Genomic DNA, 27,616 nt, shown 5'->3' on the forward strand with positions numbered 1-27,616 from the left:
GATATCTTCAAGAATTCTTTCTTGGCCGTAGGCTCCCAACCGCCACCACCACTCCAAAACCTCATTGTTAACTAATCATCAACCTTTTATCGCTTAAAATGGGTGGTGTAGACTGGCTTGAAAGTGATTTCAACAGTGGCATTCTGAATATAACTTTCTATTAATCTAAAATAGAAAAGTTTGAGAATTAAGATGTTTAAAAAGGTATCAAATTTTCTTCAGTTCCATGAGTGGCCAATTCTCTGATGTTTAAAGGATTTATAATACTCTTCTCAATTTCCCCTCTGGGAGATCTTTCTCCTTGAACTCTATAGTACCACCTCAGCCAAAAGCTATAACTTATGGTAGCCCAGACCATTAGAACACAGTTTCTATTTTTGTGTTTTAATAAATGTTGGGAAAACATTTTATAAAAAAATTGACAAGGCTAATAAGACACTATCTCAAATATAATATAGCTGACACCGTCTAAAAACTTATAAAGTTCAAATATATATTTATTTTATTTTTTGACGTTTATTTATTTTGAGAGAGTGCACTTGTGCACGTGTGAGCAGAGAGGCAGAGAGAGAGGGAGAGAGAAAACCCCAAGCAGGCTTTGTTCTGTCAGCACAGAGCCCATTGTAGAGCTCAAACTCTCAAACTGAGATCATGACCTGAGTAGAAATCAAGAGTCCGGAGGCTTAACCGACTAAGCCACTCAGGCGCCTTTAAATATATATTTAAATTAAATACATCCAGAAGTTATCTTAAAGAAGACTCCAATGCCAAACTATTTACGTTAGTTTACTCCAGTTTTCTTTTCACCATTTCAAAATGTAGCTGACCTCATTTTCACAAAATAAACAAAACATTTAAATCCACAGGACAAGATAAAACATGTCCTCAATAATCGGTTAGCTTTCTTCTTTATTGATTACAAAGCTGAGGCTCTAATTTATAAGAATTTTCTAAGGAAAAGCACCCTTTTTGGAAGCACAGAGATCCTACTCCAAATCACTGAAATTTAGTTGCATTTTATTGAAAACATCATGAAGAATGTGATTAAAATTTCTATAGGAGGGAATAATTTGTAAACCCTATATAAACTATAAATTGAATTCAGGATATACATGAGTCTTTAAGATTTCTGTAATACTAACTCTACTGAAACTAGAGTTGATATAAAGACAGATGATGGGTGCCATTCTAGTTATAAATGCTATAAATTTTTAATCTGCCTTCTTTTAAAATGCAATCAAATTGGGACTATCACATTATTGTTATCCTATTGAATTAGCCGTAGGAATCAGAAGACAAGCAACTTTCTGCTTAATGTTTTGTTTCTGGAATTTCTAACCAAAAATAGGTTTAATTAGCAATTGAATACGCTGGGTAATTGTTATTAGAAAAAGCAGCTCAGCATCAATAGACTTAAAAGAAAAAAGTTTTATCTGGCGAATATGAGCTAACATATAAATTAATCACGTTTAAATGAAAGGTGATAAATAATCCCATCTAATAGTACAACTCGGCTAACTCCTAGAGAATATGTTTTGCAGTCAACCCATTTTGGTGAGTCCCTGAGGTCATGTTTCTAAAATTCAGATTTCCCACTGGAGCCACACTGACACACTTTGGCTTACCATGGTCAGTTAGTAATATTGGCCTACATTTCAAAGGACGGTATGTTGTTGTTAGGTATTGTTCACTTTGCCAAGTGAGGGAATGAGGAGGTGAACATGCCCAACTAGTCAGAAATTTTATATTTGAGTGCAAACACAGGGCAGGTTCTAGAACTTTCCCAATAGTGCTTCCCACACATAAAGTGTTTGAGGCACATAACCAAAACATAAAATATTGTCAGTTTCTGTATTTATTAGAACACTCACCATGAGCTTACTGGGTTCTGGCCAAAGAGTCTTCTGAAACAATTCATATTTAACAGAAACAATAACTACTCATTCTCTTAAATTAATATCAGGTTAGACATTCAGTTAGATCACCAGGAAACAATGTACCTGGAATATGTTATCTGTATTCCCTACAGAAATGGCTTCACTGAATTATAAAATATTACTACATATTTGGCTTATATGTCAAGTGAATATAAGAAATGTCCATTTGAACAATATTTATATCCTTGTGTTTGTTTTATATGGATTTTCTGGATTAACTATTGTTGAATTTAATAACAGGGAAAAGTTTAGTAATAGGAAAACCCTCTATGCTTCTTTTTACTAAACTTTAATTTAGGAAAACAGCATAAATCCATATGTTTGTCTTTTTCACTAGTTTCCAGGAAACACAAAATAAATTCAGTATTCATCAGAATTAATTACCACAAGTTCTCTATTCCTCTTTTTACTTGGTTTTGCTTTAATCTTGTTTCATTTTTAATGATGTCAGAATGACAGTACCTGGGAGTGTATGTATGTATGTATGTACATGTAGTGCCACCAAAACTTTAAAATTTTTTCACATCTTGGGGCGCCTGAGTGGCTCATTCGGTTAAGCGTCCAACATGATCTCACGGTTCGTGAGTTTGAGCCCCGTGTGGGGCTCTAGGCTGACAGCTTCCAGAGCCTGGAGCCTGCTTCAGATTCTGTGTCTCCCTCTGTCTGCCCTGCCCTCGCTTGCACTCTGTCTCTCTCATTATCTCAAAAATAAATAAACATTAAAAAAAATTTTTTTTTTAATTTTTCACATCTTTTGTATCTTACAACAGCACTATGCCAAGTGCTTTCACTGAGCTTGATGTATTCCCTACCTCACAAGATTTATGGACAGCGAGGATACTTTGATTAACACGGTTACTGATTCCAATTAGCTACTCAGTGGCTCAACATACTGACCAACACTTTGGGAAAAAACTTAGAAGAAAATGTAAAATCATTTAAAAACCAAAAACAAAAGTACAAGAGGAAAATCTAAGAATAAATTAAACCTGAGAAATAGTAGCCTAAAAGCTGAATTGATATCCTCAGCATGCTTGAGAATAAAAGGTGTTGGTGTTATAACTCTACTGAAGCAAATCTGGAGGAAAACAGATAAATACACGGTAAAAAAAAAAAAAAAAAATATGAGACATTGGAAGAGCATTTATTGTCATTCATTGGAAATCTTTCCTTTTAAGGTTGTTAAAAGGTTAAATGTTTCTCATTTGTACATACCTGACTGAATGTGTTTCCTTTTTCTTTCTTCCCTTCCTTTTTTCTTCCTTCCTTTCTTTCTTTTCTCTTTCTTTCTTCCTCCCTTCCTTCCTTCCTTCTCTTTCCCTTCCTTCCTTTTCCTTCCTTTCCTTCCTCCCTTCCTTCCTTCCTTCCTTCCTTCCTTCCTTCCTTCCTTCCCTCCTTCCTTTTTTAAGACAGTGTGATCAACTGCAGAAATAATAACATGCTATTGGGAATAAGAAATGCAAACTGGTCCTTGCTCTGCTGCAAACCAGATGGGTGACTTTGGGCAAATCACTTAGCCTCTTTGTCCTATAATGGTCTTATCTATAAAAATGATGATAATGAGAATAATGAAAACTCAATGACAATGATAAAGAAATAAAACTTTATGAGCACCAGTTGTGTGTCATTGTTTTAGCCTTTATTTTTAATGAATGTAAACTTATTGAAACTGGTTTGGGGGAGGATGTGTGGGTGAATTGTTGAGGGTTTTCCAAAGAACTGTGGGAACGAATCAGCCACCCAGGAGGGAGGGGGTAGGTGCCTGGCCACAGACCCCATCTTAGGTCTGATTTCTTCTCCTTCTGCTTCTTGCACCACATCCAGCTACTGGTCCTTCCACCCTTGATGGGGGAGGTGTGTGGGTTAGGGGGGCACAAGCTCACCTACTTCCCATTCATCTCAGGCTTGGCATGCACATAGTCTGTGCATGATGGCTGGGGTCGTTAAGAGCTGACGAACCCTTGGTCTTGCCTCAGACTTGTCGCAGATCACCTTAGCCATAAAAAAGGATGGGAAACAGCTGAAGGTGTATGCAAGATATCATGGTTCACCTCACTGCCCACATCCCCACAGAAGATGTGGAAGTCATCTGCATCCCGCTCCAGCAGGCTGGGGGACTCCTAGGTGTTGAACGAATGCTGCGTTTCGATTCCTCTGGCTCGCCTTCCTTTTCATCCTTATCCAGGGCCTCTGGGACCTCCAAAGTCATAAGGTCAAGGCAAAGCGGCCGGGTCCATAGACTCAGGGACAAAAGTCCAGATATGCACTGTGCGAGCCGACTTCCAATGGGAGGGGCTGGGGTTAGAGCTCAGGCAAAGGCAGGGAGAGGGACGCTCTGGTTGGCTGAGACCGGTGACTGCAACACCAGCTGGGGTGCCTCCTGCCCCACAGTCACCAATGCACTAGTCTTGTCTAGCCCATCCGCTGCTACCACTACCCCTTCCTTCTCTTTCAGGCCAATGCCAGGCCTAAGCCCAGTTCTCAGGGTGTTGCTGGCCCTTCTAGGGGAGGCCTCAGAGCACCCATGGAGACTGGAAGTGGGCCAGCCATTCCGGGCAGCACGATAGGGGCCCCACAAAGACTGGTGGGAGGGCCCGCAAAGCCAGAGGCAGAGAGACTACGTAGTACAGAGTTAAGAGATGAATGGGAAGCATTCCTTGCTGCTCTTATCCGGGATTCCTGTGCTGGCGCCCAGCACCACAGGCCCTCCTGCACCGGGAGTCCTGGAGCTAACCCTACCAGTTAATGTCGTGGCCACATACTGAATGGGAACCAAGCACAGCAGGTTACTATTGATAAGCCCTTGATATTGACTTAATGTTAGTTAATGTTGATAAAAACAATATGAATTTGAGTCTTTTGAAACAATCAACAAATGTTAATTCAGCTCTTACTGTGAGCAAGGGCTTATAGTTCTGTAAGTCCTAGACAAGTTCTCACCTTTGATTCTACAACTTTTGGAATAATGCTTTTTGTATATAATATCATTAAAATGATTAAACATACTAAATAGTTTTAAAAAATAATAAGGTCTTAATGCTGCTTTGAAACAAACCATGTGCAAATTACTCAATCAAAGGTCATATTTTTGTTCTATTAAATTTTTATAAAGCAACATTATAACATTTTGCTTACAATCAGGTTTTACAATAAGCTGTAGTCACCACTTCTCTTGTTGATTTTATGAGATATTTTGCCCATTGACTGCTTTTCTATGATCATATAAAAGTATAAAACTATGATCATATGAAACCTCAGGTAGAACAGATAGTCAATAAAAATTTGTACAGAGCCATTCAAGCATCGGTTACATTTCTGGCACACACAGGTAAGATATAGAGTAGTCCATCTGAGAAAGTTAAGGAACAGATTCAAGAAGATACAGCTAAACATATATAAAGGTTAAATTTTTGCATCAAAATCCATTCAACTGTTTTGCATCAACACTTAGGAAGGTATCAGCTAATCAGCAAGTGTGTGCCAGCTACCCACCAAGTGCTCATTTCTAGGAGCTATGTTCTAAGGGAGAAGCAAAGGACATGTGATGTATTTTCTGTCCCCAAAGAGCCCCAAAATAGTTATTAGTTACACACTTGAAAACCACTTCTGCACGAGCATATACTTGACTGTGATTTTTTTCAAATCTCTGGCTTCTCTTCTTTACAAATTTTACATTTGGAGTTAAGGGTACTCCAGTCTGTCTTATGCATATCAGAAAAGTACAACTAACTTCCTTAACTTCCTTAATTCTACTAACATGTAAATATTAGGAAGGAGGCAACTGAAATATATGAGTTCTTGAAAAATATTAGAAGGAAAAGGGAGAGCAAATGGGAACAAAGGGCAGTAACAGAGAAAGGAAAATGAAACTTGACCCCCAATCTCCATCTCACCCCCACTCTGAATGGGGCTCCTGTGTCAGAGATGCCTTAAACCAGGAGTTCTTTTCAAGAGGAACTAAAATGCCCACATCTAGACATACGATAATTATGAGTATGATTTACAATTTCATACTTATATTGGCATAAGTGACATTAGCAAAAGAAATTACCTACATATGGAAAAAAATCAAACTCATAACAAAAATACCTGTTTATATATTCCCAATCCAATTTTCACTGGTTACACCCAGCCATAATCTAGCTGCACCTTTCCCATCTCTTCCATGGTGGCTGCTCTAAACTAAGAGTACTTACTCTGATGGAATTAAGGATTCATTCAGTTTTGGGGAAGATCAGGAACAGCAAAGCAAACAATGTGTCAGATACAATTTAACTGATTTTACCATGTCTTTGGCTGGTCTTCAAAGGTTTTTGATCTAATATAGTAAATCAAACTGTGGGTGACCCAAGAGGAAACTTGTTTTATTAGTGAGTTATTCTCAAATCTTCAAGGCTTTCTTTGTAATTCCCAAAAGATGAATTTTTAGTAAGGTATTTCCTAATTTACAATGAGGCTTGGAGTTTGGTAGCTCATTGATCATTACATGGGAAAATGCTTAGAATAAGAATGCTTTGAAAATATCACTTTGTATAGTCCACTTCCCGATCTCCATTTCATCTAAGGATCATCTATGATCCAGGGCCACCCAGATATCTGTAGTGCTTCTGGCTAGTAGCTCCCTTGTTGGCCACTGGTCTTTCTCCCCTGTTCAGCCCTATCAAATCTTTCTACCATATAATCCCCCAAATATAAAGAATGACATTAAATATGATGATGACTTGGCCTGGAAGAAGAAAGAGTTGTGAAAATTCTTCAAAACTTACCAAGATCAAGAGGGATGAAGAAGTTATGGGGCTGAGAAATAAATACTTGATGAATCAAAGAATAAGAAACTCAATGACATAGATATCATTATTATATTTTACATATATTACATCACACATTATATTTTACAAAGAAGGACCCTAAAATTCTCAGAAATCAGGTGATTTGCCTCAAGATCCTCACCACTAAAAAGAGGAAGAGCAGAAGACCAAACTTGATCTGAGTTACCTATTTATGTTTATAAAGCTAAAATAATTAAGTTGTAAATCAAGTTTCAAACTGTAGGTCATTTTGCATAAGTGGGTTGTAAAATCTATTACTGATGAATAGATAAAGAAGGTGTGGTTTACATATACAATGGAATACTACTTGGCAATTAGAAAAAAGTGAAATCCCACCATGTGCAATAATGTGGATGGATCTGGAGGGTATTATGCTAAGTGAAATAAGGCAGTCAGAGAAAGACAGATATCATGTTTTCACTCATATGTGGAACTTGAGAAACTTAACAGAAGACCGCAGGGGAAGGGAAGGAGAAAAAATAGTTTCAAACAGAGAAGAAGGCAAACCATAAGAGACTCTTAAATACAGAGAACAAACTGAGGTTTCATTGGGGGGGTTGGGTGGGGGGAAAATAAGTCATGGGCTTTGAGGAGAGCACTTGTTGGGATGAGCAATGGGCATTGTATGCAAGCAATGAATCACGGGAATCTACCCCCCAAACCAAGAACACACTGTATGCATTTTATGGTGGCTAACTTGACAATAAATTATATTTAAATGAATGAATGAATGAATGAATGAATAAAATTAAAAAAAATAAAATCTATTGAATGGACTGCCAATCAACATTTTAAAATATAAAGTGGAATAAAGACAACAGAGCGCAAGTAGATGAGCAAGTGTTGATTTTGTTTTGTTTTGGGTTTTTTTTGGTGAAAATTTTCACAATACACACACATACATGCACACACATGTGTGTGTCAGAGAGAGACTGTGTACACATGCATGGTCTGGACTGAAAAAAAAAAAACTAAGGAGGTTTAGGTAAGACATGCAAGCATGTTGGGAAAAGTAGATGTTCTTTCAGATCAAAGCTAACGCTCACAAAGACCATTCTAAAAGAGGATTGGTTTTTATGGTATGCTTATTTGAATTTTCTGAACTTAATAATTCTTATTTTTAGATGGGTGTTGTGATGTAAATATGAAGGATGATGATGGGACAAAGAAGAGTTCTTCACTTTGAAAATATCCACTAAGTCACTGCTGAACCGCATGCACATCCGGGGCTCTGAGAGGGGGTGTGGTCCAGGGGAGGCAACACAAAACCTGGGTTCCTAGCTTGTCTCCATTACTAACAACACAATTTCAAGTTTCTTCGTTAGTAAAACAGATGAATTTCCCACTCTGCTTTCTTCAGATAGTTATTTTAAAAAAGAATATAAAATAATGCATGTTTATGCTATTTTGAATCTATAAAATAATATGCAAATGTAAAATATTATGATTTCCTGGTTAAGTGCAAGAAGTAATAAATTCATATGCTCCTAACTCCTGTTTTCTATCACTGATATTTGGTTAAATACAATGAGTCGAATTGAGCATTTCTGAGTCTACTGTACAATGTTTACCTGGACTAGGGAAATTATTAATTTATGCAGAAATTATTTACTTTAAAAAGTATTTTCGATTCTGGGATGCCTGGCTGTCTCAGTCTGTGGAGCATGTGACTCTCAATGCTGGGGTTGTGAGTTGGAGCCCCACTTTGTGTGAAGAGATTATTTAAAAACAAAATCTTTAGGGGTTCCTAGGTGGCTCAGTTGGTTGAGGGTCTAACTCTTGATTTTTGGCTCAGGTCATGATCCCAGGGTGGTAGGATCAAGCCCCGTGTTGGCTCTGTGCTGAGCATGGGGCCTGCTTGGGGTTCTCTTTCTCTCTCCCTGAATAGCTCTCCCCAACTCACACTCACTCTCTCTCTCTCTCTCTCAAAATAAAATAAAAATAAATTTTAAACATTAAAAAAAATAAAATCTTAAAGAGAAGGTATTTTCAATTCTAATGAAACCTAGGAAAGACAGAACCTGGTCCATTAGTAGTCATCCTTTACAAAATTCAAAGAGCTGCTATTTTATGACAGAAAGCTTTAACTCTTTTCATTTAAGTGTTGTTTTCACATGGGCTCATTCTTTGGTTAATTTTAATGAGAAATAATAGATACACTATTTCCTTCATATTTGACTTAACACATGCTAAAGCAAAATACTATATGAAGCTCAAAGAAAGAACATTATTTGAGCTACTTATTATAATAGTCATGGTTTAAAGAGATTTAAATATTAACTTTAAAAGTCAGCAGCAAATTATTTAAATAGCTAAAACATACAACATTCTTAAGTGTCAAGCTTGGTTCTAAGCTTTTAATTGCATTAACTCACTTAATCTTAAATTGAACATTATGAATTATGAATTACTTGGTGATTCTAGCTCAGAAACTATACCCTTAACTCCTAGAATTGAAAAAAAAAAAAAAATCTATGGACCCTGCATTATAATCCTATTTAGCTCTCTTTAGACTTCAATTTCTCATTAATTCTATTTGGTATTTGTGGAATAGTAAGTATCTCAGTCTCTCACAGTAAGTCAGTAATTAAAGAGAAATCTCCTTTCTAGACATAAAGTGTCCAAATGTGTCAAAATTAGAAAAGAATTCTATAATGCATTCTAGAATATTATTATCATATCCATGTGAAACTTAGCTAGTTTTAATTTAAAGTAAAAATTAAGGAAAGGGTTGATCCTTTAAGTTTCTTAGTCAATAAAATTCTGTGGTTCTTAGATCAAATGACAAGTAATGAGGGTATAATTTCCAGAAGATTTTAAAGGAAATAAATATACAAGAGAATAAATCTTGCCTTTGTAGATTTATCACTGACTCGTTTAATATTTCAATCAACTCATTTTAAAAGAGGGCATTTTCAGGGCACCTGGGTGGCTCTGTTGGTTAAGCATTGCACTTTGGCTCAGGTCATGATCTTGTCATTTGTAAGTTCGCCCCACATCAGGCTCTCTGCTGTCAACTATTGGGCTCTCTGCTGTCAGCTTGGAGCCCATTTTGGATCCTCTGTCCCCCTTCTCTGCCCCTCCCCCCATTTGTGTGCGAGCATGCGCGCGTATTTTCTCTCTCTCTTTCTCTCTCTCTCTCTCTCCTCTCTCTCTCTCTCAAAAATAAACATTTTTTTAAAACCTGGATTTTCTCCTTCTAACATGGAACTTATCAAAATTGGTAAGCAAGGATAAGGAGTATATATCAGAATCAACCAGTAACTTTTTTTTTTTTTTTAATGAAATGGAAGAACTCCTTAGTACTGTGGCCTCGAGTGGATGTGCCTCCAGGGCTCAAGGATGAGACTGAAGTAAGAAAGGGAAAGAGTGGCAGGATCTCAAAGAGAAGGAAAACAAGAAGGGAGAACAGAACATAAAAACGTTCCATAGCAATTCCAGAATGTACCCTACCTTCCTACTTCTTTTTTCTTTTCTTTAGATTTTTTGTTTTTAAGTAATCTCTACACTTAATGTGGGGCTTAAATTTACAACCTGTTTATTAAGAGGTTTTTTTACATGCTCTATTGACTGAGCCAGCCAGGCACCCCCCATCCTCCCACTCCTAATGAGGCACAAGTGAAGAAACAGTTTTGTACTAAATATTAAATTCAGATAAAAACATGGTACAAAGTTTAAATTTAATATAGACTAGAGGAAGCTTAAATTCAATGTGAAATAACAATTGAGTGTCAATTACTCACATATTAAAACATTTACCGAACTTTTATGGTATGCCAAATTGTGCTAGGAACCAAGTCTACATGTAAAGGTACCCATATAAAAGTTAGCAATATTATTATAGAATTACAGTGACTTCTAATTTTCTCATTTTTTAAAACAACTTTAATTAAAAACAAGCCAAAGTTGGCATCCTGGACTCTAAAAGAATATGAAGAAAGCGAGGAAGGAGCCACCACAAAATAAAGGTTGGCTTTAGGAGTCTTCCGGGTAACATACCATTACTCTGCTTTCCATCATTATAAAATGATTCCTACAAATTTCATCTAGTGTCAATTTCAGGTTTGTCTAAGACTCACAAGCTGGCTTAGTTTATCCTCTGAGTAATCACAAAATTTGGTTCTTCTTACAATTGTGTTTGTGTTCTCTGTTTATCTTCCCAACAAGGCTTATCATGGGCAAGAATCAAATCCTATTCACTTTTGTAAGCTCTACTACCTGATATAGTATCTAGTATAAGAAAAAGGATACTTTAATAATGTTCGCACAATAGGTGAGCTAATGAATAGTAAGTACCATACGGAGGTAAATAGGCATCTGCTTAATCCATCCAGTTATTCTACATTTGTCAGTAAATGTAGTCAATGAGTGGGCAAGTCAGGTACAAACAGAATGATTTCTAGCCTTTGTAAACACAATCAGGAAAAGTTCACTCTCTGAGGCTAAAGCTGGTCAACATTAACATGCATAAGACGAAATTGGATCCTGAGAGAAACACTTAATCTATAGGGGCTTTTCTCAGTCTGAAATCCCTTGATGTGTTCTTAAGGATCTCAGGATTCTGAGGATATTTAATTAAATATCATGTGGTAATTTCTTGGTCATGTTTATGACTGTGTCAATTAATTCCAAGTGATCACTGAAAGGAACACCCAAATTTAAACGCAGCATTTCTCACACTGAAGCATATGGATGTATTCTCAGGATTCTAAAAAAAGTCTCCTCTCTCTACAGAGAAGAAATACTGCCTTAAGAGATGGTTTGTAAACAGAACCTGACAAAACATGGGTCCTTCCATCTAGAAAGCAGAATAAATGTTTGAGGAGGCATGACCAAGACCTTCCTATGCATTACACAAAATTACAAGTTATCTGAAAGAAATAATGACAATTTTGGTTAAGTTAGAAGGAATAAACTTGTTAGTACTTTCCCCAAACCTGTCCATACAGCTACTCTAGTTTGAGTGAAATCATCAATCATGGCCATACATCTTAATTAAATCCTATCTAACTGCAACTGTCAGAACCATACTTTGGTCTCCTGAGTGTGCACAACACAATGGGTTTTCACATGTATAATTTGAGCACCCAGTGGTCTCCCTTTGAGACAGAGAAGGATGTTGAGAAGATTATAAAGTATGCAGTACAATGATAAGATATTGTAGACATGCAATAGAGGTAACTATTTTTTTAAGCTTAATTATTTGTTTTGAGAGAGAGAGCGAGCACAAGCAGGGGAGGGTCAGAGAGAGAGGGAGAGGGAGGATCCCAAGGAGGCTCTGCACTGTCAGCACAGAGCCTGACATGGGGCTTGAACACATGAACCCGTGAGATCATGACCTGAGCCAAAACCAAGAGTCAGACACTTAACCAAGTGAGCCACCAAGGCACCCCAAAGGTAACTATTATTTGATATCATAGGTATTATTATTTCTCACTTCAAAAGTGGATAATTTGAGACTCAGACTAGTTTAAGTGACTGGCCAAATGTCTGTGTTCATTCAATTATTTATTTATTTATCAAATATTAATTGGATCCTTACTATGTGCCAATCCTGGGTCTCCTAGTCTTTCCAACAGAGTGCCCTTTTCACTGACCAACAACACTGAAGCTGAAATTCTAGTTTGTAATCATTCTTTGTCATGATCATATAAGTCAGTGCTAGCCTCTCTTCCCCTTAGGTTTAATTTTAGCCATATTTGTATTGGTATATTTTATGAACCTTTCTTTATAAGCCTCTTAATTTTCCTGTGTTGCTAATGTTCCAAGTTCCCTGTTTATGCGGCTTTCTGCATATTGCTAAATTGTTAGTTGTAGATGCAAATAGCTAAAAATAATCTAGTGCCCCTTTAGAGAAACACAAAAAATCTCACTAAAAGGTGTTGTTTAAAAGGGCTCTAGAGTATACGTTACAATGAAATACTACTCGGCCATAAAAAGAATGAGACCTTGCCCCTTGAGAAAACATGGATGCACCTAAAGCTTATTGTGTAACCTGAAATAAGTCAGAGAAAGGCAAATCAGGATGATTTCACTTATATGTGGAATCTAAACAATAAAAACAAACAGAAACAGACTCATACATACAGAGAACAAAAGTGATCGCTGGAGGGGAGGGAGGCAGAAGAATGGGAAAAATAGCTGAAGGGGATGAAGAGGTACAAATTTCCAGTTGTAAAATAAATAGGTCATGGAAATGCAAAATACAGCATAGGTAATATAGTCAATAATATTGTAACAACATTGTATGGTGACAGATGTACCTACACTTGTTGCAGTAAGTACTGCTTAGGGCATAGAATTGTTGACTCACTATGTTGTACATGTGAAATTAATATAACTTTGTATGTCAGCTATACTTCAGAAACGCGGTAGAGACCATTGCTAGTTTGATGTTTAAACTAGTAATTCCAGCGGTCTTTGTCAGCTTCCACCATGGCGTACCATGGCCAGGGTCAAAAAGTGCAGAAGGTGATGGTGCAGCCCATCAACCTCATCTTCAGATACCTGCAAAATAGATCTTGGATTCAGGTGTGGCTTGATGAGCAAGTGAACATGTAGATAGAGCGCTGCATCACTGATTTTGATGAGTACGTGAACCTTGTATTAGATGATGCAGAAGAGATTCATTCTAAAACAAAGTCAAGAAAACAACTGGGTCGGATCATGCTAAAAGGAGATAATATTACCCTGTTTCAAAGTGTCTCCAACTATAAATGATCAATGAAGTGAGAAATTCTTGAGAAGACCATGTAGTTTGTTTTTTTTTTTTAGAGGTCCATTGTTGGGAGCATAGTTCTAAAACATTTGTTCCTATTGTTTTGGTTACCTTTATGTCATTACTGGATGACAATGAATGCTGTGGGATTGTTTTTATTAAAAAAAAATAATAAACTAATAATTCCAAGGGAACTTGAGTAACAAATCTCTTGATAAACTTCTGGTGGTTGCTTTGGATGAGAAAATATATTCTTAACTCCCTGATAAATTGTTTCTCTCTCTCTGTCTCCTACCTTTCTCTACGTGCCATGGGCACAACTGCTGTGTTTCCTCATTCCTCAAGAAAACATCACGCCATGAATTCTCTCATAAACCCCTTTCCCAAGCATTCTTTACTCACCCCAGCAATGACTTTGCATACCATTAAGGTACAGGGTTTCATTTCAGACTGTCCCCACTGCCCACTCTGCCCTGTACAAAGAACTTTCTTTTTTCATTGATGTTGGCTTTTTAAGATATTTTTTGCCCTTTTTAAAAAATGTCTATATTCATTTTTGAGAGAGAGAACATGAGCAGAGGAGGGCAGAGAGAGGGGGACAGAGGATCTGAAGTGGGCTCCGTGCTGACAGCAGTGAGCCCGATGAGGGGCTCAAATTCATGAACTATGAGATTATGACTTGAGACAAAGTTGATACTCAACCAACTGGGCCACTGAGGCACCCCCCCCCCCCGCTTTGCTTTCTTTTTCTTTTTTTTTTTCTTTCTTTCTTTTTTTTTTTTTTGGCGGTGATGATGGTGGTGGGAGGGGGGAGCCAGGAGTTACATGCTCCAAGGTATACCCTTACGAGCTTTTGTGTTTCTGCATTTTGGACTCTTTCACCCTATCTTGAAGACATTTCATTTCTGAGGGAAGAGGCTGAAGAGAAACTGAGTATGAAAGTAAAAAGAATTGCCTATGTTGAGGTGTATACATGTACATATGCAGGCTCATTAACAGACAGGTAGCTTCTGATCATGCCCAGCTCAGCAGACAGCCACTTTTTAATAACGGACTGCAACATTCTCTTCTACATATCTATTTTCTTCATTTCTGAGAATTTGGGGGAAGTTACCATCTAAAAACAAGGTTTCCTTTTTATTCCCTCTGCTTCTTATACAAGGAGAGAAAAGGCTTTGACAAGACTAGAGATGATAGGATTTAGTTTACTCCTTCATAATCATCAACACACACACACACTGCCACTTTCTCCAGCCTATACGAAAGTGATTTTTCCAAAACTCTGGACTTAAGGGTTCCTGACTTCTTGGCCAAGGATTTTTCCTTTTCTCTACATCATCTCCTCACATCTATCGTCACATTCCAGACCTTCTCATTCCAATAATATAATCTGCTCCCCCCGTCCCCCGCCCCGGATCTCAATTGAGAACATTGACCTTTTGACCACCATTTACTCTCTTGACAATCTACTGATCCAATTTCAACAATCCTTCTATGCCTGACACCTACAGTCTGTTCACCTTTTCACAGTGCCTGTTCCTCTCCTCACTCAGTGGAGCTACATCGCATGCACAATCTTTTAGAATCGTTTTATTCATTCCTTTGCATGCATCCTCAATTCTTTTGTCTTTCTCTAGCTATACTATACATGCTTAGCTAAACCACATTCCTGGTTATATATAACTCTCCATCTGAGTCCGTATCTGACTGTGGCTGCAGAAGAACACACGTACATACTAGCTGGTCACGATCCTTGAGTAGGCTTTTAATTCCGCCTTCCAATCATGCTCTGCCACCCTTACTCACTCTCCCTCCACTCTCCTAGATGATTGTCTCCCACCTCCTCTCCCCTCTCAGTTAACGAATCTTCAACCCTTATTATTCTCTTTGTGACCCCAACCTTCATCCTTGGCTCCTCCTTTTTTGCTCTTATCTTATACTAACTCCATAAAAAAATCTATCAGCTCTCTCTTCAAAATATATCCATAATCCAACCACATCTTACCATCTCTCCTGCCTGTTGCCCAGGTGTAGAACATTTGCCCTCTTACCTAAAGTATTACAAAAGTGCTTCCTCCTCTGCCCTTTCTCAGTTTTCAGTCTGAGCGTTACTATTTAAATTTAAGTCAACCTATGTCACTTCTTTGCTAACAACCCTCTAATCAATCACTTCTCTTCCCTCTCAGAATTAAAGCCAAAGTTCTTAAAATACCCTATAACATCTTATATGACCTGGTGCTGCGGATGACTCTTCCTGACCTCTTACTTCTCTTCCCCTGATCTCCTACTAGTCCTGCTATACTAGCTTCCTTACTGGACCTTGAACTCACCAGGCATGCTCCCTCCTTGGGACTTTCTCACTTGTCAGGCCTTCTTCTAAAATATATTCCCTGCAAGTAGTACAGGGCTTCCTTGGTCAAATTCTTCAAGCATTTTTTTGACCATCCTATCTAAAATAACACATTGCTTACCTTCCATTCCTTCTCCTTCTCTCCTGCTATATTTTCCTGCTATCACTTACTAGTTACTTCTTTCACATTTTTACTTTTTTTAAATGTTTATTTATTTTTGAGAGAGCGCAGGCAGGGAGAGGGGCAGAGAGAAGGAAACAGAGGATCCAAAGTGGGCTCTGCACTGATAGTAATGAGCCCGATGTGGGGCTTGAACTCACAAACCACGATGACCCCAGCCGAAGTCAGACATTCAACCAACTGAGCCACCCAGGTGCCCCACATATCTAACTTTTTTGGTTGATGATTATCTCTGTCTTCTTACATTGTAGATTATAAGCTATATGAGAGCAGGGATGTTGTCTCTGTTTTCACTGCGCCTAGGTCAGTGCCTGCCACATAGTAAACACATATTATATGTTTGAATAAAAAGATAAACAAATGGTGAGCCTGAGTTCAGACTGGCAGAAATAATGTGATTATAATATCTGAGATGAATTAAGGAGAATGGAGTGGCTACATGGGAGTTGTGTATTAAAACCCATGTCTTTTAGTCATAGGAAAAGAGCATTCAAGAGAATTCCCAGAATATAAATTGTTCGGTTTTCATCTAAACCACCGCAGCACAGTACGTAAGAAGACAGTCACAGAAATGCTTTGCATGAAGCTACCCCTGGCGTTTTTAAATGAAATAAGAGTTGCACTTCAAACATCTTCCTAAATCTGTGAGACAAAATTTTTTAGAGTTATGGACAAGTGGCTGATGAAAAGTCTACTGGAATTACTTTGCATTGAACAACTATCAACATGAAAATGAAAATTCTAAAAAAAAAAAAAAAAAGAAAAGAAAGAAAGAAAATGAAAATGAAAACTCTAAGTGCTCAAAACACTGGGCAGATGTTATTTAAATCCAACCTGAATCTGTACTACTTAGTATAGACCAAGGACCAGTTAACACTGGCCTGCACTGAAGAGAATTAGAGAATAATATAGAATCCAAAACCAAAAGGACACATGTAACCAGAACCAGATGGACGTGCCACCTTTTGCTTCCTCTAAATGAGATGTCAAATAATGAATACTTAACAAGATTGTTTGCAGGTATATTTGTGCCCCAATTTAATTGGTTAGGAAACTGGATATAGTTCATTCCATGTTCCATTAATTCCAGAAGTCCAATTCTCAAGTACTCATCACTGTCGCCTCTATAAATTCCCAGGTTAATAGAATTGGTGTTAGTGTTTTTAAAGAGAGGTCCAGAGTGGATGGATCCAAATGGCATTGGTAAAAAGGATTTTAGTTCCAGAAAAGAAATTTAGTTTAATTTAACCCAGATAAACAGAAATTGTTACCAAATTGCTACTAAATGCGATCTTTCCTATTTGATGACACAGGCTATGAGAATACCTTTTATGATCTGCCCTGCCTATGAGAACCAGCACCGCTTTTGCTAAAGTTTAGGTTGAGAATCAATATAAAAAGACTGTATTATTATAATAAGGATTATTATTTGCTAATATTTATTGAATGTGTATTCTGCTAAGCCTTTTGCAAACATCGCATTTAATTATCACAACTATGCTATGGCTCCAGTGTTGTTACGATCACTATTTTACAGCTGAGAAAACGGTGTCTTAGAAACACTTGGTGTCCAGGGTCACATAGCTGGTAAGTGGATAAAATGAGAATTTGGATTCCAGCACCTACATTCTTAAAATGACTTCCAAAAATGCATTGTGGTCTGAGTCATAACTACGTGAGCATATGATAAATTCATTGTTTGGTGTACCTTCTTGCTGGTAAAGACTTGGTATTTTAGGAACATTAAAATTCTTTTGAAAATGTTCCTTTAACCTTGCCTTCTGTCTTTGATAAAGGAAGCATAAGATCTAACTGGTAATTTTACACCTTTATACCTCAGTAGTAAAAGGTCAAGACCAAAAATTAGAATATATTAAAGACTATTAACTTTCAGGGTCATCTCCAGGATTACATTCAATAAATGATAAGTGATAACCTTTATTTTGAAGTCACTGCAGTGAAACCAATAAATTTTATGCCTGGTGAAAGTACCTGAATCTTCTGAGCCTTTTATTGACTTGTAATTGGCTACATTTTTTCTAAGGTTCTGTTTATTTATTTTTGAGAGTGAGAGAGAGAGTGAGTATGAGCACAAGCAGGCAAGAGGCAGAGAGAAAGAATCCCAAGCAGATTCCCCACTGTCAGCACAGAACCCAGTGGGGGGCTGGAACTCACAAACCATGAAATCAGGACCTGAGCCGAAATCAAGAGTCGGATGCTTAACGGAGTGAGCCACCCAGGTGCCCCGGCCATAAATATTTTTATGAAAAGGTTATAGTGTCTATTTTTAATGTCTGGACATTAACCTTGTTGATAACATTATTAGACTGTGAATAGTTACTAAATAAATAAAAGCATTACATATATATGAGTTTCAGATCGGGAGCAAATGCTAAGATTTATTCTCTTTCCTGAGTGTACAAGAGATAATAAAAAAAAAAATTACCAGTTTTATCTTTTATAGAAAACAGAAGTTAACAGATTTTTTAACCATTTGGAAAAGAAAAATGAAGACTTGAAGTCGTCTTTGTTTTTTAAGAAAATTGTTTTGTGCCAAAATTATGAATTTTTTTGTCATATCCTTTAAGTGATTAAAAGCCAAATTGTATTTTTGGATTAAATTTCAAAATTCTCCTGGTAGTCATGAGACAAATTTTATAAAGAAAAAAAATTTCATCCAAATTTCAGCTTAAGGAATCTTAGAACGCCAACACACGCAATATTTTTGGAAAGCTGGTACAGCCCAGATTGCCTTTCATTGAGAAATATAGCAGGGTACAGAAAGTTCTGGTTTCTGTGTCACATGCCATGATGCTCCCCAGAAACCCAGGCTTACAAGCAAAATAATGGACACTTTTTCTTCTCTTCTTTCACATGCCATAGTAACTTTGAGCTTTTACATATTCGTTAGATACAGCTGTATTTTGGCTGAAGAGTTAGTTGTCCTCCTAGGTGTTCAGAAATTATATTCAGCTCTGAATTTTGAGTTTTAGTGTAATCCTGGTAGTGGTGCGCTTTGATTTAAAAGTCCATCTATCTACTATTATGTTAAGGATGAATAAAGCTCTTTTTACACTAACAATGGTACATCTTGAAGATTTGAGCTTCAAGATAAAGGAAGCCACATTGTACATCCTGAAGGACAGATCCCAACATCTCAGGAAAATGTCCTGCAGTAGAAAACACTTGTACACCAGAGACAGACAGATCTGTGTGACCCTGGGAACATCACTTAACCACTTGTGGGCTCAGTTTCTGCATTTGTAAGTTCCAGCAAATACCTACCTACCTCATAACATTTGTCTCTGCTGGTTGATAAAGCATCACATGTAAAGACCCCAGCGGAAAGCCTGATACACAGTGGCTAAATAGTTAACATTAGTCACTTTATTTCTCTAATCTCTATTTAATGTACATCTTGCATAGTAATAATAAAGACCAACACCAGACAACAATACTTACTTTTTACCTAGTAAATTCAGGTGATCGAGGAGACTCAATCTCATATGCTGTATGCAGTTGAATTTTAATTTTTCTGATTCTTGGTCAATTATATATACTAATTGCAACTAGAACATGTACAACTTAAAAATTCCTTTCCTATTTAATAATTTAATTTACCCTGCAACCCAGTGATATAAGATTGAATGTATTATTATTATTATCTTGTTTTAGAGATTAGAAAAGTGTCACTTTCTGAATTGAAATGACTGACAGAAGTGGAGAGGGAACTTAGGGAACTTAAATTGTAGTCTCTGGGCTCTAAGTTTTGTGTGGTTTCATGATACTGTGCTACGTGTTCACAAAAATAAATGTTCTTCCCTTGTACAGCAACATGTTACTGGACAGTTGGCCACTGTAAGAAAAATAATTTAGGCACCAAAAAGTTTTTGAGGTAACTCAAAAAGTTAGGTTGGTCTATGGAGGAGAAAAAAACTGAGTACTGCTGAGAGATTATTTTTCTAAAAAAAACAACAAAGAACCCTAAAAATACCCTTAAGATCCTTCATACAATTAATATATTTGTTACAATTTTGGGTTAAGTGCATTTGCTTTGACCGCAGTCAACTTCATTTTCCTTGGGTTCCTTTTTTGGCATTATTGATGATAATTTTACCTAAATGAACTGATAGTTTCATTGCGTATTCTCTAGCATGTTGCACATTTAGAAATTTAATGGATCAATATTAAAATTTGGGAATGTATTTCATATACTTTAAAATATCTAAGGCAATATGTTAAAATTATAAAAATATTTTATATTTAGTCTCATAGGCATTTTTGGAAGAAGTTCATGTATCCATATGGGAATTTAGATGTTCTTTTTCTTTTAGAGTAACTAATATACTTAAAGTTCAAATTATTTGTTCAAAAGAACATGAGAAACATATCAAAACAATTCTTAATGGAAAATAAGATGGATAAAGAAAGGAATGTAGATGCAGAATATGAAGATCTTATATATCGGGATAAAGGGATTTGGCCTTATTCCATAGGTCAGTGTCAGTATGTAAGGTCTGGAATTTTATCTCACATACAAGCTAAAGAGTCAAACTACTCTTTCATGATGCTGGCAGAAGATAAGAGTTTCCTAGATCAGAGACAAATGACTTTATGATTCACAGCAAAAGCCCTTGCTGAGTGTCACCATGCTGCTTGTGTCAGTTCCCTATGCCCCTTCCCAATCCCTCAGAAGTGACACACAGGGCCAACGATAGATGCCTGTGCACACTGGGTTATGTTAAAGAAGGACGCAGCTTTTATAATAAGAAAACACATTGAGGCACCTGGGTGGCTCAGTCGGGTGAGGGTCGAACTTCGGGTCAGGTCATGATCTCATGGTTCATGGGCTTAAGCCCCACGTCAGGCTCTGTGCTGATAGCTCAGAGCCTGAAGCCTCTTCATATTCTATCTCTCCCTCTCTTTCTCTGTCCCTCCCCCCTTGCATGCTTGTGCTCTCTCTCAAAAATAAGTAAATAAACTTAAAAAAAAAAAAAAAGAAAACATAAGCCTGCTTTATGTCAAGAAGGAGATGGTACCTAAGGTTGCTCACTGTAAGCACACCCTAAGAAATGGCCCAGATAAAGAGCATTCAGGGTCCTTCAATTCTTGTCATATTCAAAAGAATACTAGAGATACTGGGGAAACAGCATATTGCTTTTCCCAATAGCAAGTGGCTGTCACCATTTTTTAATGCCAAGAAATGCATTCCTCTAAAGGATAAAAAATATTGCCAACAGTGACAATGCTTTCTATGCTGGTGACTTTCAGCATAGAGTCGCCTCTCCCTTGCTGGTGAGGAGCAAGGGAAATCCCGCAATCTTTGCAAAATCCTCCAAGTGATTTTGGTACAACCACTTCACTAATCTAAGCATTGGGAGCCACTGGAAGTTTGTTGGGGGAAATGACAGAATTATATTTTTACTTTATAAAAATAACTCAAGGCATAGTTCAGAAATTGACCAGAGTGGACAGGATGAGGACAGAACCGAATTAAGGAGGGTATTATGGCAACCATGATAAGTGACTCTGAGGTGATTCAGTTAATGCAAATATGGATGTAGAAGATGGACTAAGAAAGGAGTGCCGTACTGGAGCTGGGTTGGTGGGTAGAGGGGGAGATGATAGGAGAACTGTTGGAATTGACACATTGATGAGGAAATCAGCAGGTAGAAGTTTGAGAGGAGAGTAAGTTTGAGATAATATGTCTACTTTTTGAAAAGTTGTGTTTGAAAGATTTACTAATTTCAGGAAACCATGGGTTGAGCATAACTGGGCTCAATATATACCAGGATATAAAGGGGCATTCTATAGATAAGGTAGAATCCAACAATGAGATTTTCCTTCTGTTCACTTAAAATTAGCCAGAATTACTCACTTCCCAGTCAGCTCTGTCAAACACACACACACACACACACACACACACACACACACACACACACGCACCACCAACATTTAGCACACTGTCGTGAACACTGAAGTCTACTAGACGCTGTATTCATGGTACAAAAATCTTGTCCCAAAATAGCACAAAAATCTCAATATCCATGGGACCGAATAATATCCAAAATGTACAATACTGTCTGGAGTCATTACTGAATGGATGTAAATGAATGGATAATCCAAACACTTCATACTTAAGCTAACAGTTTCAAACTCTTCTCATTGTAATCCATATTTTAAAAATAATTAGGGAAGGAGGGGGGGATAATTTTTATTTTATTCTCTTATTTCTCTATCTCAAATTTTAACACTCAGTTACCTATGAGTAAAATGCATATGGCAGAGAAGAAAAGAAGCCAGTCTGGATAACTAGTTGATGATAAATAAGAAGTAAAACATCATTCTTGGTCAATACTCCAGCTATTGACCAAGGCCCAGCCATTTCATAGACAAAAACTGACATTCAATTGTTATTTTTGATCTATCTGCTTTGCTGCAAAATTAGGTCTAGACACAAATGTCTGAGGCTTCAAAAGTTGGTAAGAGGATGAAAATGGATTTTCATAAGTCTGAATCACTGATATTTTAGTAAATTCAATAAAGACAAAAATTAACCTTGGGCTCTTGGAATATATCTATAGATAATGAGTGTTTCTTCACTGTGTACAGAGTCAAGCTCTTACCTGATTGCAGGTATTGATGTCTATGCCCCCCTTCAGATATTCCACTACTTTGTCCAGGTTACCTGCTCTGGCAGCACGGAGGAAGCTTGCATTGCTGTCAGACTGTGAGAAAAAGAAAAGACTTTTAGGTTATTACTGATAAAATAAAAACATATCAAAGACAGAAAGACAAAGAAAGTTTACACTGCAGGTAAAAAAGCTGTAGTTGCAAAATACCTCAATACTGAGTTTAAGACACTGAACAGTAATTCATAGGATAAGGTAGCAACTTCGTAGTATTTCTAGAGAGTTGTTTAAAGTCAATGTGTTCTGCTATGTTACAGAGTGTAGAAGAACTACTAAAATAAAAATACTTGTTACTGCTTTATTTTAAATCTTTGGCCACATTTGAAGATGAATTTACTCTACCCCCAAATCCACTGTTACCCATTCATTTTAGCTTTGAGATGCTTGCGACCTTACAGTAAGCCTAATGTCAAGCCAAAAAGGAATCAAAATAGTAAAAGAAATTAAAGACACTGGGTTTCTTCTTTCTTTTCCTTTACTGTTTGGTTTTCAGAAAAGTCTGAGGGAGAATGCTGAGCATGGGTCGCTTGGTATTCATCTGTCCTCATTACAAGAGAAAAACAGAAAGCTCCGAGGATGCTTTGAGGAAAGAGGATAGCACTAGTTGGCAGGTGTGGACTGGGCCAATGCAAATTTTGTGATCCCAGTGATTTTGGGAAAACAAGATTCAATTTAACCCAGCTGACATAATACCAAACTAAAATCCCTTGATAAAAATGAGCACTCTTAACGGAGGCTGCTTTTTAAGTCCTCGTCTTCCCCCAGCACCTTTCAAAATCTGATCATGGAAGAAACAGCTGAATTTTCCCCACAGACCGTCCAGAAGAGAGCCGCTCCAGAGATGAAGCCATAGTCACCCGACTCTCTGGTTTGCTGGCAAAGCCTGACTTTCAAATCTTAGCCCAATAACGATGATAAACTTTGTTAGGTTCCAAGACACTTGTGTAACTTTATAATTCTTCTTGTGGTATAGCATCTGACTAAAGAGAATGTGGTAACATGAAAAGGGATGCCACTGACCTACTAGGAAGTGAGACACCATTGTGACAGCTTGTAATCCAGCACTGTCCCCAGTAGGCTACACTGCCTCTCTCCCTTGAAGAATGTGCTTGGCAGGGGCTCTTGGCACACTCTTGCAGACCTATTCATTATGGCTGGTGATGATGTACAGAGATAGAAATGGAGGTATTTTTTCTGGGAGTCTCAAATAGGGAATTATTTGCATACTGTTCAAATGATTTACACATGGGAAGATGGAAAACCCAAGACTAAATTACCTCACTTTTAACCCAAATACCACAATGATTTATATAGTTATAAATCAGATAGATAATTTACAAAGAGTTGAAAGGTATGACCGAAATCTATACATCTGGAATTCATGCTCTCACTCTTTAGAAGTCTATCACTTGGTTAACACCTGACTGTCCTTCCCTCCCTGCATGGCTGTGATCTGCAGTGCCTCGCTCTTTGCCTCTCCTGAAAGCCATGCCCATGGCAGGGTGCCCTAAGTGTATCTGCAATGCCACAGTGACTGAGTTGTGACTCATTTTAAACTGCCTATTCGATGAAATTATTTTGTGGTTTGCGGCAAATTCTAATCTCCAGGAAGATTTTCCATCTCAGGTTTCTTGCCACAGTACTTAAAAGCGAAAGATCATACTATGCATTATGTTATGTCAATATCTCACAGGAAACATTAGTTACTATAAAAAAACTAAAATGAAACACTATTAGGTCACAGAAAGTATGACATTATTTTCCATATATAGTTTTTTAAAAAGTAAGTCTATGCACTATATATTCTATATTATATTAGAGATTATGCCTAGTAACTACTGTTATCTTGTACATGAGGCTAAATAATTATAGTTAACGTTCACTCGTTACTGTGGGTCAGGCACAGAGCTAAGGGAGCCAGTCATATGTATTATATCCTTAATACTCACAATAACACTATGAGAAAGAAGCTATTGTTATGCTCATTTAATAGGTGAGGTTTAGAAGGTCTCCAAGGTCACACAATTATTTAGTGGAAGATCCAAGATTTAATTTATGTTTATCAGTCCAGAGCTAGTCTTAACTGCTACTCTATCTCACCCCTCCAAAGCATCAAAGCAGATGTTACTACAGATACCTAACCTATGAGCTATAGATTGGTTTCAGTTGTGAGAAAACTGTTACGCCCTTGGTCTACATATTTGCTCTGCAAATCACGGCACTTCCTAAATAGAGTGCCTCAGCTGGAGAGAGAATTTTTGGCTGACATCCCTGTCCCCACATCTATCAGCCATCTATACACCTAGAAAAAGTAAGAGCTGGCTTGTGCTCTTTGCAGATGACATGATACTCTATATGGAAAACCCAAAAGATCCCACCAAAAAAACTGCCAGAACTGATTCATGAATTCAGCAAAGTTGCAGGATATAAAATCAATGTAGAGATATCGGTTGCATTCCTATACACCAACAATGAAGCAACAGAAAGAGAAATCAAGTAATCGATCCCATTTACAATTGCACCAAAACCCATAAAATACCTAGGAATAAATCTAACCAAAGAGGTGAAAAATCTGTACACTGAAAACAAAAGAAAGCTTATGAAAGAAATTGAAGGAGACACACACAAAAAAATGGAAAAATATTCCATGCTCCTGGATAGGAAGAACAAATATTGTTAAAATGTCAATACTACTCAAAGCAATCTACATATTTAATGCAATCCTTACCAAAATAACACCAGCATTCTTCACAGAGTTAGAACAAACAATTCTAAAATTTGTGTGGAACCAGAAAAGACCCGAATAGCCAAAGCAATCTTGAAAAAGAAAACCAAAGCAGGAGGCATCACAATCCTGGACTTCAAGTTGTATTACAAAGCTGTAATCATTAAGACAGTATGGTACTGGCACAAAAACAGACACTCAGAGAACAGAATAGAGAACCCAGAAATGGACCCACAAACGTATGGCCAACTAATCTTTGACAAAGCAGGAAAGAATATCTAATGGAATAAAAGACAGTCTCTTCAGCAAGTGGTGCTGGGAAAACTGGTCAGTGACATACAGAAAAATGAACCTTGACCATTTTCATACACCATACGCAAAAATAAACTCAAAATGGATGAAAGACCTCAATGTAAGACAAGAAGCCATCAAAATCCTCAAGGAGAAAGTACGCAAAAACCTCTTTGATCTTGGCCACAGCAACTTCTTACTCAACATGTCTCCAGAGGCAAGGAAGGGACACAAAGGCAAAAATGAACTATTGGGACCACATCAAAATAAAAAGCTTCTGCACAGCGAAGGAAACAATCAGCAAAACTAAAAGGCAACCAATGGAATGGGAGAAGATATTTGCAAACGACATACCAGATAAAGGGTTAGTATCCAAAATCTATAAAGAACTTATCAAACTCAACACCCAAAAAACAAATAATCCAGTGAAGACATGGGCAAAAGACATGAATAGACATTTCTCCAAAGAAGACATCCAGATAGCCAACCGACATGAAAAAATTCTCCACATCGTTCATCATCAGGGAAATACAAATCAAAACCACAATGAGATACCACCTCACACCTGTCAGAATGGCTCACATTAATAACTCAGGCAACAACAGATGTTGGCGAGGATGCGGAGAAAGAGGATCTCTTTTGCATTGTTGGTGGCAATACAAGCTGGTGCAGCCACTCTGGAAAACAGTATAGAGGTTCCTCAAGAAATTAAAAATAGAACTACCCTATGACCCAGCAATTGCACGACTAGGTATTTATCCAAGAGATAAAGGTATGCTGTTTCAAAGGGGCACATGCACCCCCATGTTTATAGCAACACTATCAACAATAGCCAAAGTATGGAAAGAGCGCAAACATACATTGATGGAGAAGAGGATAAAGAGGATGTGGTATACATATACATAATGGAATATTACTCAGCAATCAAAAAGAATGAAATCTTGCCATTTGCAAGTACGTGGGTGGAACAAGAGGGTAGTATACTAAGCAAAGTTAGTCAGAGAAAGACAAATATCATATGACTTCACTCATATGAGGACTTTAAGATACAAAACAGATGAACATAAGGGAAGGGAAGTAAAAATCATATAAAACCAGGGAGGGGAACAAAAACATAAGAGACTCTTAAATATGGAGAACAGAGGGTTACTGGAGGGGGTTGTGGGAGGGGGGATGGGCTAAATGGGTAAGGGGCATTAAGGAATCTACTCCTGAAATCATTGTTGCACCATATGCTAACTAACTTGGATGTAAATTAAAAAAGAAAAAAGAAAAAAAAAGAAAAAATCTAAAAAGTAAAGTTTAAAGGCAAGCAAAAGTATCATAAATGTGATAAGAGGGGAAAAAAAGCAGGAAGATGCTAACTGCATAATTCAGTTAGTGGCTATTTCAGAGGGAAGTCAGGGGGGGGATGAAATGGGAGGGGGGTACGTAAGATGTGTTAACAGTGATATTCGAGTTCTTGGTTTGAGAGGCGCATTTGCTGGTGCTCATTATAAAATAAAATAAACTAAATCCGTGGAGTGGATGAAAGCTAAAAAAAAAAAAAAAGAGCTGGCTTGTGAAAAACTACTTAGAAACATAATCTTTGGGGAATGAGGAGAAGAGGGGGTGAAGCACACATTATATTAAAAAGCCAGTGGACTATCTCTGCCTAATAGGATTAAACTCAGGAGCTAAGATCAGGGTGCTCTGTCATTCCGGTAAAAAGAAGAATGCCTAGAATAAGTAGAGCCAGAGGGAACACCTGATCCTGAAGGGATGAAGAAACACCTGCAGACATAGCTGCGGAAGCTTAAAGTGAAGATGTTGATCTGAAGGGGAACTATAGGCGTCACTGAGGAAAACCCAACAGACCCTCTTAGAACTTCTTTAGGGACTGGGCATGACACA

General features: G+C 37.5%; 1 protein-coding gene and 1 pseudogene across 2 annotated transcripts in view; one reads left to right on the top strand and one right to left on the bottom strand.

Annotated features, from left to right (window-relative positions):
• Positions 1 to 27,616, bottom strand: part of ANK2 (ankyrin 2) — a 240,429-nt gene that overhangs the window by 185,124 nt on the left and 27,689 nt on the right. For both annotated transcript variants that reach the window (XM_042984019.1, XM_042984020.1), the window contains exon 2: positions 22,642 to 22,743. In XM_042984019.1, coding sequence (XP_042839953.1) covers positions 22,642 to 22,743 — 102 coding nt within the window. The remainder of the gene's footprint in view (positions 1 to 22,641; positions 22,744 to 27,616) is intronic.
• Positions 13,186 to 13,635, top strand: LOC107181186 (annotated as a pseudogene).

The sequence above is a fragment of the Panthera tigris genome, chromosome B1 (assembly GCF_018350195.1).
Source record: "Panthera tigris isolate Pti1 chromosome B1, P.tigris_Pti1_mat1.1, whole genome shotgun sequence".
In the NCBI taxonomy this organism is placed as follows: domain Eukaryota; kingdom Metazoa; phylum Chordata; class Mammalia; order Carnivora; family Felidae; genus Panthera; species Panthera tigris.